Raw genomic sequence first — 14,622 nt, forward strand, 5'->3', positions numbered from 1 at the left:
AGGAAATTTGCACCCATTTTATACCACACAGCGCCAACATAAGCCCACATGGGCTACTTTATTTAAGGTTTAGTGGCGTAGTTAGTCAATTGCCTTCATTCAACTACTTCAACCCCCACCCCCTTGTAGATTCTTAGTTTCTAACGTGGTTGCAATTATTACCCTCCCTTCCCCCTCCCCCTCCCCGTGTGGTCTGCCGATAGAGTTCACCTACCTATGCCTCTTCCTCAAAAATGTATCTCTTTTAAGCATTCCAGCGTTCTTATCACGCAAACAACAGAGGCCCTTTGGTGCTTCCTGGCAATACCACATGGGCTACTTCATAGGGGGATTAATTAATGGTTTTAAAATATCTTGGCATGTAATAGATAATTTTTCCAATTGTGGTCCCAATTTGACGGCATTGTGTCGTACATCCCCGACTTGAATATTGTAACATTGCTGTATTGAGGTGCATTCTAATATCATCTTATGAAACTAGCCTCGCAGCGTCCTGAGTTATAGTTTCTTGAAAAAAAGTCTCTGTCCCCATTTACTCAAAACAATATACCTCCCAAATCTCTCCAATTCCAGGCAGTCTATTCAAGCCATAATTAGTAACCTTCATATTAAATGAGGTGCCACATGGGCCATAGATACTGTTTTTGACTCATTCTCTTATTTTCTTATTTTTCTTGTCCATTATAAACCCCTTTTCACATTCGTTTAATCCATTCCCAAGAATTTTTCTTTTACTCGGCGGATGGAAAAACAAGGTTTTCTCTCTTTAGAGTAAGAGCTGTGGGTCTGTCAACAGCTCTTATTTTTAGAAGTGGTAGCGGTATATTCCTCCCCCGATCTCGGTGCCCTACAACTCTCTTCTTTAACCATGATTCCAAAGCTAAGAAACTACACAGCAGTGAACTATGCTGCATTCAACTATGCCGGGTTTTCATGTATAGCTATAATTGTCTTTTTAATATCCACCCAACCTTTTTACATTACCGAGGTGATTGGAATTCAACCAAAGCCAGGAAGTACTAAAGACACGAAAATAGGTTACATTGTTGGAGGATTGGGATTCTTTGATGAAGTAGTTTCAATGTCAACAGCTCCCATACTAGGAGGTATTAATGATAGGTTGTCCTCGCTGGGAGTTGCTGGCGCAAGAACTATTCAAAGTTTCAGTTTCATTGTGATTGCATTGGCTTTACTTGGGTATGCATTGAATGATAATTTGGTTCCCATGATGTTCATTCTTAGGGGGATCTTTGCTTTGGGTGTGACAGGCTGCATGAGTATGGTGACGGTGATGTTGAATCAGCTCTCAATATCGGATTTTGTCTTTGCAAAGTTGTTGTTCTGGAGGGCACAGTACCAACCGGTTGATTCTAGAGAGAGGGAGGGACAGGGAGAGGAAGAGGAGGAGGAGCAAGAAACAGTGGTGTCACCAAAAAATAGTAATCTAGCAGCCGTGATGGGAATAGCAACTGGTTTAGGTGCAATTTTTTCGGTTTCCACCTTAGTTACTTTACCGGTGAAGTTTGCTGATTGGTCACAAAGTGACTTGAAATCGAGCCTTAAAAGCTCCTACATCACGGTCATGGGGTTTGCGTTGATCTCATTTGCTTTGCTTTTTACGCTCCTCTATAAACCCAAGAAGCAAGTAGAAGAAACGCGTTATGGCACTTACCAGTTTCTTCGCGAAGGAATAAACTTTTCCAAAGGCAACAAGGAAGCACAGCTAGCTTTCGTTGGTGCATTTGTGGCGAGGTCTACCACGGTTGCTACTTCTCTCTACATACCATTGGTAGTTTACAATTGGTATTACAACATTGGTGAATGTAAGACAAAGGACAACTGGGCAGGTAAAATGACATGCTATGACGGTTACGTATTTTCAGCAATCTTGACCGGCGTGGCACAAACTGTTGCTCTTGTATCTGCTCCATTTTGGGGCTATTTGGGGGATTCAGCTGGCAAGTTTCGATCGCTTGGACTTGCTGGGTTGTTTGGTGTTGTGGGAAACTTTGGGTTGAGTCTAGTTAACACCCACTTGTCGGATTACAACCCCAAAACGGTGTGGTGTTTTGTAGCTGTGAGTATTATTGGGTTGTCACAGATAGGGTTGATCATCAGCAGCATGAGTATTTTGAGTGGGATAGATAACGCCCATCAAATAATGGGGTCGTTGAGCGGCCTTTACAGCTTTGCCGGTGGCTTGGGCATTATGATTATCACCCTAGTTGGTGGGTTAATTGCAGACGTGTGGATTTTGGGACCGTTTTTTATCTTGGGATTGTTTAATGTGGTGTTGTTGACTGTGTTGTATAGAAAGGAGACCAGTGAAAGAGAACCCCGTGTCTAGATAAGTTACAATAAAAGCGGTACATAAAGAACTATCGTGATAACCTGTGTGTGTCGTAAATATCACGACACGTCAAAAAATTTCCACCCCCCCACGAAAATTCTAAAAAATTGTTCAACAACAATGTTAAAGTCGATTAGAAGACTCTCATCCAGCTTGCGCACAATGTCTTCTGAATACTTGGTTACCGTTTATGATTTCCCCAATGCTGACAGAACGAAAGTTCGTCCACAACATGTCGCCGATATTCCTGCCAATGTCCCTAATCCGGTTCGTGCTGCTGGTGCCATTTACACAGATGAATCAAAGACTAAGTTTGCTGGAAGTACTTTCCACTTGGCGTCCAATTCGAGAGAGGATATCATCGAGTTTTTAAAGAAGGACATATACTACAAAGAAGGAATTTGGAACATTGATAGTGTCCAAATTTATCCCTTGGGTATTGCCGTACGCTTACCTAAGAAAATGGACGGTGTTGATGAACTGAACTATAAGATCTAAAAATATAATGAGTTGCTAGAACAGTGAATACTGTTTGATATGAACTATATATCCTAAATCCTACTATACTGTGCTTAAACTTTTGATGTAGTCACGTGCGTATAATTAAGTTCAACAAGATCGATTATTTTTCAACACTCTTGATTTTTTTTTTTTTACCTTTGCTTATACGTCGCCATAGCTAATCCTAATCAAATTGAATCAAATCAAACAGCACTAAAAACAATGTCGTGGAATGCATACACCGAGAATTTAATTGGCACAGGCAAAATCGATAAAGCCGCTTTATATTCAAGAGCAGGAGACTCCTTATGGGCCGAATCAGGATCATTCCAATTGCAACCCAAAGAAATCACAGAGATTGCTACTGGCTTTGACGACGCTTCAGGTTTACAAAGTCACGGCCTACACGCACAAGGACAAAAATATTTCTTGTTACGTAATGATGAGAGGTCAATTTACGGTAAACACGAAGCGGAGGGGTTGATCTGCGTCAGAACTAAACAAGCAATTTTGATTGCCCACTATCCAGCAGGCGTGCAACCTGGAGAGGCAACAACCATTGTCGAAAAACTAGCAGATTATTTGATTGGCGTGGGTTATTAAATCAAATAGATAAAATAAATATCATTTATCTTTTAACCCTCTTGCGAATGTTCCTCTTTATTGCAACTATCTCTATAGCTGGCAAACACATCGTGGGTCAAGTTGAGGAAAAAATAAGATATAATAACAGTGACTTTAACATGTAACTCAATTATCTCCTCCATGCCCTAGAAGAAGGTTCGGCCAACTTTTCATTTGGACCATTATATAATACATTATTGACTACTTTTCTAAATTGTTACACACGCTTTCTCTTCAAAGGAGGTTCCTCGATAATTTCCACGTCCGACGAGTTGTCACCTTCTATCAATTCGAATCCGTCATCATCGCTGCCATCCAAATCACTCTCTTCTTTAACGGGTTTCTCTTTCAATTTGACTGGTGGAAAACGCGTCTCATTGCCAACAGCCAAGTACAAGATGAGATTGTCTAAGCGATTCGAGTCGTCCTGTACGAGAATAGTCTCCCCGTTTTTGAAGTCGGGAACTTGGCTTAGCTTATCTAGAGCATAATCATCAAAATCCACATCATAGATCAACTTTGATTGGCCAACTTGGATTGAAATGTCCGATTTGTATAAAGGAACTAATTGATCAACGAGCCATTGCAACGTCAACGAGTCGAAATCATGTCGGCTTACATGCAACACTCCACGATAGGCCGAGCAGCTGGGACATTCCGGATTCGGTGGACCAATTGGTGCAGATACAACCGCATGTTTGGCTGCCAGTGACGTGTGTAATAGATGAGTATTTTCCAAAGTAGCTTTTTCGTGCTTGAAATACTGTGTACCAATGGCACTAGCAAAACCAGAAATGAATGCGTTAGTAGTTGCAATTGCTGGAATGATGTTGCCGGCAATCTCCTTGATATCAAACTTTGATTTGGTTTCGATGTGAAAGACAAATGATCTCAAGTTCGACGCAGCGGCAACAAACGTCATCGTATCATCATCATCCTTATCAAATGCCACGTATTGTTCTTCTTTTAATCTCTGCTGAATGTTGGCGCTTGACACATATAAAGCGTACAAGTTTTCGGCAATTGTCCAATTCTTTGTCTCCAGCAAATCTGATACATCCAACTTATACTCTTCCAAGTGCAATGGCGTTGGCTTGCGTCTCGTCTGCCACAAGGCATCAATCTGCAACAACCGCTCAATATCCACTCTGAATATCTTGTTAACCAACTCCCTGAAGAAGGTGTCCTTGTCTGAGTTCACAATCATTGCACGTAGCTCAGCTAACTCATTCGCTTCTTTCGCCAAGTTTTCAATCTCGGCATCGTTATCAGTTTCCTTGGAGATTGCCTCGGAGTCATTTAAACCACTATCTTCAACCTCATCAAACAACTGATAAAACAAAAACTCTTTTGCCCAAGTGATACAGTGGACAGGAAGCGAAGGGGTCGATCTGATTGTGCACACTGGGTACGTTTTTGGTGCCACATGTGCCTGGCAATCAAAGCACGCGCTGTAGTAAGGCAAGATGGGACACACATGGCCATTGTAGCCTTCAGTTCCGCTCTCCATTAGCGGCTTCTTCAACAACAAGCACATTGAATTCACATATCGTCTTGCTTCAATATTGTCCAACGCGTTGAATATGTAGTCAAATTGTTGCCACCACTCCAAGGGAAATTGTTTGGTGTCCATTACATTTCCATGATGGGGCACAAGCTTAGCACCAAGGTAATTGAATGACTCCACCGCTTTGGCAACTGTTAATGACTTTGACTTATCAATATCAGTTTTGCGAAACAAGAATTGACGGTTCAAGTTGGACAAGGTTATGGTGTCCAAATCAACAATGTGAATCTCGCCGTACCCTGATAAAACAAGATCTTTCAACAATTCACAGCCCAACCCGCCAGCACCCACCATCAACACTCTAGCACTTTGGATTTTGTTGAAACATTTCCCTCCAAGAATCTTTTTCAAATACGTGTCTTTCATTGAGGGAGGAGAGATCTTACTTTTGATTTTCTATATTTTCATCTTTTTCACATTTTTTTCATTTTTCCTTTATACACGCGCCCTAAACACTGGTAAATAAAGACCAAACACCTTTAGCATACTGCACAATCTCATCACCGCCTAGCTTACTCTCACCGTATAATCTATCTACGAAGCTGATTGGCACTTCACCCACAGTAAAGCCCAAGCTTCTAGCTCTCACCATCATTTCCATTTGGAAAACGTACCCCTTAGACTGAGTAACATCAATAATCTTTTTCAACACTGGTGTCTTGTACAATCTGAAACTTCCAGTCAAATCACTGACATTCGGTCTGAGTACTACAGTGGCTAGAAAGTTGGCACCCCTTGAAATTAACTTTCTCTTGAAATCCCAGCCATAAACACCCCCATCTCCTGCATATCTAGTTCCAGTAACTATGTCATAGTCCTCGGTCTTTTGCTTAGCAATGAATTCAGGGATAGCTTCTGGGTGGTGGCTAAAGTCTGCGTCCATAATGATTACAAAGTTTCCAGTGACATACTGCAAACCATGAACGTAGGCGGTACCCAATCCTAACTTACCAGCTCTTGGACGTAATTGAATGTGTTCGGGGCCGAAAATGTCAATTAATTTTTTGGCAATCTCTTGTGTCCCGTCAGGAGAATTGTCGTCGACGATAACCACCTCCCAGTCCAATTTGTTTTCGGTAAATGTTTTATTCAACAAGTAGACAAGGATGGGCAAGTTCCTTCTCTCATTGTAAGTCGGTAAAATAACGGAATACTTGTTAGCTGTCATTGCTTATGTTGTCGGTTCTTCTTACGTGTCAGTATATTAATTTATTAATTTATTTACTCTGTTTTTTTTTAAGTTTTTTCTCGTGTGTTGTCTTTTTTTCCAACAATTTAATATAAATCTAGCGAATGCATCTTCTCACTCAAAGCAGTATCGTCTCTCAGTGGTGGATGATGGGCCCCTGCAAGATTAGGGCTGTTTCGTGCTGGTTGACGAAACTGATGCAAGTTCACAAAATTGTTATTCAAATTTAAAGGTTGTCCACTGGCAGTGGCAGCAGCAATTGCCGCAGCAGTAGAGTTGACATTATGAATGGCATTGCCATGTGTGTTGTAAATTGGTTTCGCGGATGAGCACTTTAAACAGCACATGTTTTTGGCAAAATTGTGGTATTGGCACATGTCACATTTCCAGTCTCCGGCTCTGAATGGCACACTGTGCCTGCCATTACTATTGTTTCCATCTCCATTCGCCGTCTGTGGTTGTTCAACCTTTTGATCTTCATTCTTGCGTTGATTACCTGAGTATATTGACTCCTGTATCGCTACTGCACTGGTTGCAGGAAAAGAGCACCTAAAACAATGTGTTCTTCGTTGGAAATTGGAAAACCCGCATGACGGACACGTCCAGTCACCAGGTCTGGGTCTATTCTTGGAAGGAGGGAAAGGAGTTAGCAAGTCACTAGCCTTATCAAGCACCTTTGTCGATGAGGGCTGTACCTCAATCACGCGATCACCTAGCGCCTTTCCATTCATCGCTAGTGACTCAGTTGCCTCTTCGTGGGTACCGAAAACGGCAAACCCCGTGCTACCTTTGTTAATTGTCCTCTCCTCGGTGCTTTTTAACGTCCAATAGGCTACTGGTCGCCCTCCATACTGGGTGAACCAGTACTCCAACTCCGATTGAGTGGTATCACTCGGCAAATTGGAAAGGTAAAGCACTTTTGATCCTTCAGAAACAAATGCTTTGACATCCTCGGCAATATCATAAGGCTTGGTGAAAACAGTAGGGTGGTCTTCCAACGGGAGGGATTTTTTCATCAACTGAATGGTGATTTTAGTGTAAACTTTCAACAGTGCCTCTCCTTCTATAGAGTCCTCTCCCCCCACTTCCAAAGCTGTCATCATGTTTGAAAGTGATGACGCCGTATACGATAAAGCTTCAGGGTGACTGGTAAGCCATTTCGAGTACTCTGTTGGCAAGTCAAACAATCGTGGATGCTGCAAGTACGGCGGCAACACAACACCTTTGTCGCGTGCTTCTCTTGGAAGCTGAGCTCTCAAGTTTGGCATCTCAAACGTAACAAACAGAAACTCTTTGTCCTGTGAGACAATGTTTTCCTGAACATACTGGTCTAACTTGTTTATAGCATCTTTGAATGATCCGGCATTACGAACATGCTCCCATGTTAGCTTATACTTTTGTTGACAAAAGGGCGTAATTGGTGTATTCATAGGACGAACCAAGATGGTTTCCTCATGTATTATCTCCAAGGTTGTCACATCTATTACCGCCCAAGCCAAAGAAATTAGCTCGGTTGAGTCCTTTGTTACATATGTGTTCGAGTTGTCACAAGTTGTGCTAGTATAGATAACAATGTAGAAGTCGCTCATAGTTGAATGCAAAGTAGCTAGATGAAAGTCCAATGCTAGTTGCAATTTTTTTTTTTGTTTTTCTTTTTTTTTCAGATTTGTTGATAATTCGACTTTGTGCTATTGTTTCCACACTACACACCAGGCGCTTACTACTACTGCTACAAATTATTGACCCACTGTCTTTAAATACACATCGGTTCCCCACCTGGGATACGTCTGCACAGTCAACAGCCCCTTTGTTTCATTCAATTCAGAAACCGTATCATTAAACACTTCAATGTATTGCTTTGCCAAAGGCAATCCAAATCCCATTCCTGCAACCGAGTGCCCACCACCGAGATGCTCAGGTGGAACATTTAATGTTTTGAAAGCTTCCCCTTCATTACTCTCGTAGGTGGTGAAAGAGTAGTCAAAAATATGCAGCAACGTTTTTTGCGGTATACCTTTCCCCTTGTCCCTTATCCGAATCTCCATAAATCGGGGCGACTTTTGAGACGTTGATATTGTAACTGTTACTGGGTCAGAAACATTGTTTTCAATTTGTGCCCTAAACGAGTTTTTAAAAAGTTCCATGAATATGTAATCCAAGTGGTACTCTATGTATGGAAAGTTCAAAATTTCATCCTTTGAAATTTCAAGACCCGGGTCAGCTTGGCTCCAGTAGTTTCCAGATTTCAAATTTGTGTCAATCTTCACCTGTACAGACTGGTCGTATTTCATCATTGTTATATCATTCACTACTTCTGCATTCTTTTTAATCACGTCAGGTAAATGAAGTAGTTTTACCACACCGTTGTATCTCCCCTTGGTAAAATTGGGACTAGCAATTGACCGCGACAACTCGATATGTTGATGGGCAATAAGACGCATACTTATTCTCTCTTTCAAATGGCGATCCAAAAATTGACTAATCTGCTTCATATGCAAGAGATTGCTCACCTCGGCGAAACCCTTGGATAAGCTGGGCAAGGTATCAGCGTGTATATCGATAAACTCGCTCAAAACCTTTTCAGCAAACTCAGTATTCTCTTCGAGTGTATGCGGTGTGTATAAGCTAGCCTTCAACAAAGAACTCATCAGCTGAAGGTAAGAGTCGTAACTCTCCAGAATCGACGGATTGAGAACAACAAGATAAGGAAGACTTCGAAACTCGCGCAATCGTCTAGCATTGTAGATAAGTAAGTGTTCAATTGTCTCCCTAGCATTCTGGAGAATGAAACTAGGCGATAGCTTTTCCGATTGGCTGTACAACTGGCTCAACAGAAGCTGTGGTAGTGGTTTCCTCGAGTAGTGGAATATCGGCTGCTCCAACATAGTTCTTATCTTGTACTCCTCAAGAAACTTTTGCTGCTGGTGTTGATTCTTCTCTGGTGTCAACAGGAGATACCTCGACTGACGGAAGTTGCATAGCGTACGTAGCAGATTGATTCTCATTGTCCTAATCAGAAAGTGTATTTTCTGGGGTTCTCGAGTTTTTTTCTAAAATTTTTCTTTTTATCAATCACACCACTCAAAGATGTCAAAAGATGAGTGCCCCATATGTGCAGGGGCATACGATGATTACAATGTGATGTGGATCCAATGCTCAAAATGCAAGCAATGGCTTCATTCGAAATGCTTAGAAATCCCCGACCACAACTTGGGCGACTTTATATCATACCATTGCAAAACTTGCGCTCACAAATATGGACCCTCCAAGTACAAGAGAAAATCAAAGAGGTCTAGAGTCCTGATAGACTACGTGGCATTGAATGAAGGTGACGCATTTGCTCTAGATAAAGCTTCTCACTTTCAACTTCCCAAGTTCTTGCAATTCACAGGTGAAAAGAACATATCAATACAAAGAGATTTAACCAAAGACCAAGCCCTTTGGATGGAAAAACCAATTCTCGTTCCAAATGCTGATTGTAACCTTGTAGATATGAAGCTACCACGACCTCGGAAGGAATTCACTATCGACTACATTACTGAATGCTGTGGACCGGAAGAACCGGTTGAAGTTATGGATGTGATATCGCAGCAAGGAGTTACCCCGGGTTGGAAACTACACCAATGGCGTGAATATTTCAAAACAGACGAAGCACATCGCGATAGACTACGCAATGTAATATCTCTAGAAATATCAAATGCTCCTGAATTGGGTACCGAGTTTGAACGACCTAAAATGGTTCGTGACATGGATTTAGTGGATAAGGTGTGGGATAAGGATGATAAACAGGAACGCAGTAAAGTTACCAAGTACTGCTTAATGTCGGTAAAGGATTCATTTACCGATTTCCACATTGATTTCGGAGGCACCTCAGTTTATTACACTGTTATCAAGGGCTGTAAATCTTTCCTCATGTTTCCACCAACTCAAGACAATCTTGACATATACACCTCGTGGTGCTTAGAACCAAATCAAAACTTTATCTGGTACCCTGAACATTTTATATTCCGCAATAAGGAAAAAGTCTACCCAACCGGGGGATTCAAAGTCTCTCTACAACCGGGGGACTTGTTTATAATCCCCAGTGGATGGATCCACTGTGTGCACACCCCACAAGACTCTCTTGTACTTGGAGGAAACTACTTGACATTGCGCGATATGCCTACACAGTTGAAGATTTACGATATAGAGAGAATCACAAAGGTTCCTACAAAGTTTAGATTCCCCATGTTCAACAAAGTTATCTGGCTTAGCGCAATCTACTACGCCAATCATAAGGACGAGTTTGCAGAGGATATCGGCCGTGCAAAGGGACTTGAGATAATACGCGTCTGGGTACAACACCTTGAGCGGCATCTCGAGTCTAGCAAAACGAACCAAGGTGCAAAAGCGAGCTTACCCAAAAACCCAGCACAGGTTCTACAGACATTAAGAACATGGACAAATGAGATTTAGTTTACATACAATTTAAAGCTGCAAATGATTACCTTTTTCTCTGGCAGCTTCACCATACTTTTTGATTCTGATAGCTTGGACAGCAATGAATCCAGATGTGTCTTCAGGAGAGAAACCAGTCAATTCATCCATTGAAGATTCTGTTTCATCGTACAACTTCTCAGTGTCTGAGTACCTTCCCAAGATCGACAACGATCCTTTGTAGCAAGCAGCTCTAACAACACCATTAACGGTGTTTTGAGACGGTTGGATCATAGATCTGACATATTCACCTTCAGGGGTAAAATACATACCATTGTACAATATCTTGGCCCACGTAGGTGTTACAAATTGATCTCTAATGGCTCTGACTTCACGGTCCATAGTCAATCCTTCCAAATCAATATGGGTGGATCTCAACAAAGTTAAACCTGGTGTTTCGTAACAGCCCCTTGACTTGATACCGATAAATCTATTTTCAACAATATCAATTCTTCCAACACCGTTCCTTCTGGCTAAAGCGTTTGCTTCGGTAAATAACTCAACGGGTTCAGTAATGGTCTTCTTTTGCTCATCCAAGATCAACTGAACAGGCAAACCTTTTTCGAAAACAACGGAAAATGTTTCGGGCTTATTTGGAGCATCCGTTGGGTCAACAGTCAACTTCCACATATCCTTTGGTGGAGTGGTGTTTGGGTCCTCCAAGATACCTGCCTCAAAGGAGATGTGAGCTAAATTCTCATCAGTAGACCATGGCTTTGCCTTGGTTTGTGCAACCTGTATATTTTTCTCAGCAGCATAGTCCAACAAGTCTTTCCTTCCGGCAAACCTATTGAAAAACTCGGGATCTCTCCATGGGGCAATCACAACAACATCTGGCTTCAAGGCGTAGAAACTCAATTCGAATCTAACTTGATCGTTACCTTTACCAGTACACCCATGGCTCACGGCAAAACATCCATTTTCTTCAGCAACCTTGATCTGAGCTTGAGCAATAACTGGCCTAGCCAATGAGGTTCCCAACAAGTATACATTTTCGTAAACCGCATTGGCTTGAATAGCGGGGTAACAAACCTTTTCAACAAATTCTTTACGAACGTCGACAACGACAAACTTGGTGGCACCAATGGCTAGAGCCTTTTTTTCAGCAGCGTCAAAGTCTTCCTCTTGACCAATGTTGGCCAAGAACGCAATTACTTCATATCCTTGTTCCAATAACCAGGCTAAGATAACTGAGGTGTCTAAACCTCCAGAGTAAGCCAAACAAACTTTTCCTTTAGACATGATGTGATATTAATTCAATAAGTTGTTGAATAAAAGAAAGACAATTCTAGGAGAAAAATTTTTTTTCCATTCTTCAATCTAATTTATAGTTATCAGTTTGTTGAAAAAATAAGAAAAAACATTCCATCCCAGTTAAGCGCGCTTAATCTGGGTTACCAAATTAGTCATATTTAGGGTGAGGTAGCGCGCGTTGAGGTCAAACAACGCTACCGATTTTGAACATAGCTTGACTCCATGTAGAAGTTCTCAGTTATCAAAGGGGGGTGGTTTTAGTGTCCACCATGGTTAGAACTTGGATCCCAATTATTCATGTTGCTTATGAATGGCATTGTTGGCTATAATTTGAAAATATTTGCTTCAGATTTACGCAAAATGTTGGATGAATTTGTCGGCTTTAAACAGCTAAGTGAGAATTCCTCGTTTTGCCATGAAATGCTTCTTGAAGAAAAGTATTTACAAGTTAAAGACTATACCAGTACAGATTCAATGTAAAGCGTAACACTCCCTGCTATCCTGACGCTAAGCTTTTTTTCTGTCAAGAGTCTGATCAGCTGCTGTACCAAAACGGCATTTGGTGGTGCCGTAAACCTGCATATAGACGGTCACATTCGGTAGCGCTTATAAAAAATTGTTGATTCAGAGTCATTCGCTTCAAAGTTGAAACCCATTTTCAACCTTTTCCAGCACTACTTACACAACATATACAGACTATGCTTGAGGTTACTTCACAAAGCTCGACGTATAATCGAAATACAGACTCCTACAAGTCCTCTAAGCTTGGAGTGACTCATTCCATACGGAACAAATTAAACTTTCTTGATGACAGACTATGGAAACGCTTTAGCGCACGAAGACTAGAGTTGATAGATACGATGGACCTAAGTTCGAGAAAGGCTAGTGAACAAGAGTTGGAAATTAGAAAAGTTGCCGAGACATTGCGAATAGAGTTTGGGTATGACGAGTCGTATACTGATGACTTTGACAAGTTGGTACGAGCTGCGGTTCAGTCCGTCAGAAGAAATAGGAAACGTAATCTCAAGCGAGAAAGAGACCAGCATAGCAGAACCGAGGAAGCTAGTAAAAAGAGATCAAAAAGAAACAGCACTTCTTCAAGCGAAGAGGCTGGGAATGATCGGTTCTTGTCGGAAATAGTACAACATGAAGACGAGGTGTACGACGTCAACTACAATAGAACAAAACAATTTTCGTCTAACGACCATGCCGTGGATATGATTGAACATATGACTAAGCCAAGACTACCTCCTTTATCTAATTTTGCGTCGCCTGAGGTTAACCTGCCGCTGGCGGAGGTTGCAAAAAAGGCAATTATTAACAAGATTGAGAGGTCTAAAACATGTAATGAAAGCACCAACGACTTGAGGTCAAGTAATTTACAGTTTCTAGGTATGTCCGTTGTGATGAGTTGCATTGGATACATTTGTGAGAAATCATTTACGCATGTGAACCAGCAGTCGTTGGATTATTTAAGAAACAAGCTATGCCAAGACACCTACTTGGCCAAGTTTTTCCGAGAGTTGGATCCACTAACAACCAATACAATTAATGATGAAGTTGCAGTGATTTCATTGTACACTTTGTTGGGTGGGTTGGTGAAAGATTTTGGTTTTGATGAAATAATAAATCCAGTGGCCGAAATATTATACGTTTCTGTTGTTAGAGAATACCCCTTAATTAGCAGGAACTCCATACCATTCACATCAGTAACTCAACTTGAAGACACATTTTCTTTGAGCAAGTTGGCCGAAGTAGCGTCCACAATACAAAGTGAGAACGTAGCAGTGCCACTCAGTGTCAAACTGAGGTCGCAGTCACCAATGTTCACCAAAGCTGGTTCGGTCCCTACAGGAGACAGAAGAGCTAGCTCGGGACCCAGGAAACGCATCATTTTGAAATTCTTGAATCAGTCGTTGGAATTCTTTTATCCATCTGGATTATCAGCAACGCCCCGGTTCTACGAGCTTTTGGAAAATGCCAAAAGTGCATTCAACATCAACAACTCTATATTAGAGTTTCGCTATCAGGACAGGATAATACAAACTGATCAGGAGTTGGAAAAAGTGTTTCGAAATGCCAACCCAGAGATCGAGCTTGAGATTTCGACTCAAACAACGATTCCAATCCAACACTTTGCTGCTTTGCACAGCGCACAACAAGCTCACTATACAGGCTATGGAGTCAATAATGATGTGCAACCCAAGATCATCTTGCCCCCACCATTACACAGTGTTGGAACAAATGCAAATGATACGTATCAATTTAAGCCAGATGCAAACGAGGCATTTAACAAACCTCAACCAATGTTACCAAAATTCCAGCCACTATTGTAGAAATAGATAGGGACGATATTATTTGATTATTAAAAGTTAAAAAGTAGTACAGAAGTAGTATTAGACAGTAGTAAATAAAAAGAACAGTTGTAACCCTTTTGTCGTAAAATATAATCTGCAATTGACGTCAATAACATTGCATTCCTTAAACAAAAGATCCCAGAATAAGTTTTTATATGAGTCCGGAGTTTTTTTTTTTTTAAAAAAAATTTTGGCCCAACATACAACAAAATCATTTGTGTTGGGAGTACGACTTAAAAAAAAGAAAAATAATTACATTATATTTACACACACACACACACGCACTAGCTGAAAAAAATATTGA

At 41.2% G+C, this 14,622-nt stretch overlaps 10 protein-coding genes across 10 annotated transcripts; 5 read left to right on the plus strand and 5 right to left on the minus strand. All coding sequences in view use genetic code 12, as the record gives it.

Annotated features, from left to right (window-relative positions):
* Nucleotides 1-868: 868 nt before the first annotated feature.
* Nucleotides 869-2,347, plus strand: CANMA_002147 (uncharacterized protein; the record flags this gene model as incomplete). Its single annotated transcript, XM_051814184.1, has 1 exon — nt 869-2,347. The coding sequence occupies one exon, from the start codon at nt 869-871 to the stop codon at nt 2,345-2,347; it is 1,479 nt and encodes a 492-aa protein (XP_051672223.1).
* A 123-nt stretch (nt 2,348-2,470) lies between these two features.
* OFR1 (Ofr1p) lies at nt 2,471-2,848 on the plus strand (the record flags this gene model as incomplete). The annotated part of the gene is made up of 1 exon (XM_051814185.1): nt 2,471-2,848. The coding sequence occupies one exon, from the start codon at nt 2,471-2,473 to the stop codon at nt 2,846-2,848; it is 378 nt and encodes a 125-aa protein (XP_051672224.1).
* A 225-nt stretch (nt 2,849-3,073) lies between these two features.
* PFY1 (profilin) lies at nt 3,074-3,454 on the plus strand (the record flags this gene model as incomplete). The annotated part of the gene is made up of 1 exon (XM_051814186.1): nt 3,074-3,454. The coding sequence occupies one exon, from the start codon at nt 3,074-3,076 to the stop codon at nt 3,452-3,454; it is 381 nt and encodes a 126-aa protein (XP_051672225.1).
* Nucleotides 3,455-3,692: 238 nt separating this feature from the next.
* Nucleotides 3,693-5,408, minus strand: UBA2 (E1 ubiquitin-activating protein; the record flags this gene model as incomplete). The annotated part of the gene is made up of 1 exon (XM_051814187.1): nt 3,693-5,408. One exon carries the CDS (start codon nt 5,406-5,408, stop codon nt 3,693-3,695), a length of 1,716 nt encoding a protein of 571 aa, XP_051672226.1.
* An 82-nt stretch (nt 5,409-5,490) lies between these two features.
* On the minus strand, nt 5,491-6,210 carry DPM1 (dolichyl-phosphate beta-D-mannosyltransferase; the record flags this gene model as incomplete). Its single annotated transcript, XM_051814188.1, has 1 exon — nt 5,491-6,210. The coding sequence occupies one exon, from the start codon at nt 6,208-6,210 to the stop codon at nt 5,491-5,493; it is 720 nt and encodes a 239-aa protein (XP_051672227.1).
* Nucleotides 6,211-6,317: 107 nt separating this feature from the next.
* Nucleotides 6,318-7,820, minus strand: NRP1 (Nrp1p; the record flags this gene model as incomplete). The annotated part of the gene is made up of 1 exon (XM_051814189.1): nt 6,318-7,820. The coding sequence occupies one exon, from the start codon at nt 7,818-7,820 to the stop codon at nt 6,318-6,320; it is 1,503 nt and encodes a 500-aa protein (XP_051672228.1).
* A 147-nt stretch (nt 7,821-7,967) lies between these two features.
* On the minus strand, nt 7,968-9,116 carry CANMA_002153 (alpha-ketoacid dehydrogenase kinase family protein; the record flags this gene model as incomplete). Its single annotated transcript, XM_051814190.1, has 1 exon — nt 7,968-9,116. The coding sequence occupies one exon, from the start codon at nt 9,114-9,116 to the stop codon at nt 7,968-7,970; it is 1,149 nt and encodes a 382-aa protein (XP_051672229.1).
* Nucleotides 9,117-9,318: 202 nt separating this feature from the next.
* Nucleotides 9,319-10,686, plus strand: CANMA_002154 ([Histone H3]-lysine-36 demethylase; the record flags this gene model as incomplete). The annotated part of the gene is made up of 1 exon (XM_051814191.1): nt 9,319-10,686. The coding sequence occupies one exon, from the start codon at nt 9,319-9,321 to the stop codon at nt 10,684-10,686; it is 1,368 nt and encodes a 455-aa protein (XP_051672230.1).
* Nucleotides 10,687-10,698: 12 nt separating this feature from the next.
* ARG1 (argininosuccinate synthase) lies at nt 10,699-11,949 on the minus strand (the record flags this gene model as incomplete). The annotated part of the gene is made up of 1 exon (XM_051814192.1): nt 10,699-11,949. The coding sequence occupies one exon, from the start codon at nt 11,947-11,949 to the stop codon at nt 10,699-10,701; it is 1,251 nt and encodes a 416-aa protein (XP_051672231.1).
* A 710-nt stretch (nt 11,950-12,659) lies between these two features.
* Nucleotides 12,660-14,297, plus strand: CANMA_002156 (uncharacterized protein; the record flags this gene model as incomplete). The annotated part of the gene is made up of 1 exon (XM_051814193.1): nt 12,660-14,297. The coding sequence occupies one exon, from the start codon at nt 12,660-12,662 to the stop codon at nt 14,295-14,297; it is 1,638 nt and encodes a 545-aa protein (XP_051672232.1).
* Nucleotides 14,298-14,622: the final 325 nt, after the last annotated feature.

This window comes from Candida margitis, assembly GCF_024628925.1.
Source record: "Candida margitis strain CBS 14175 chromosome Unknown scaffold2, whole genome shotgun sequence".
Taxonomy (NCBI): Eukaryota; Fungi; Ascomycota; class Pichiomycetes; order Serinales; family Debaryomycetaceae; genus Lodderomyces; species Lodderomyces margitis.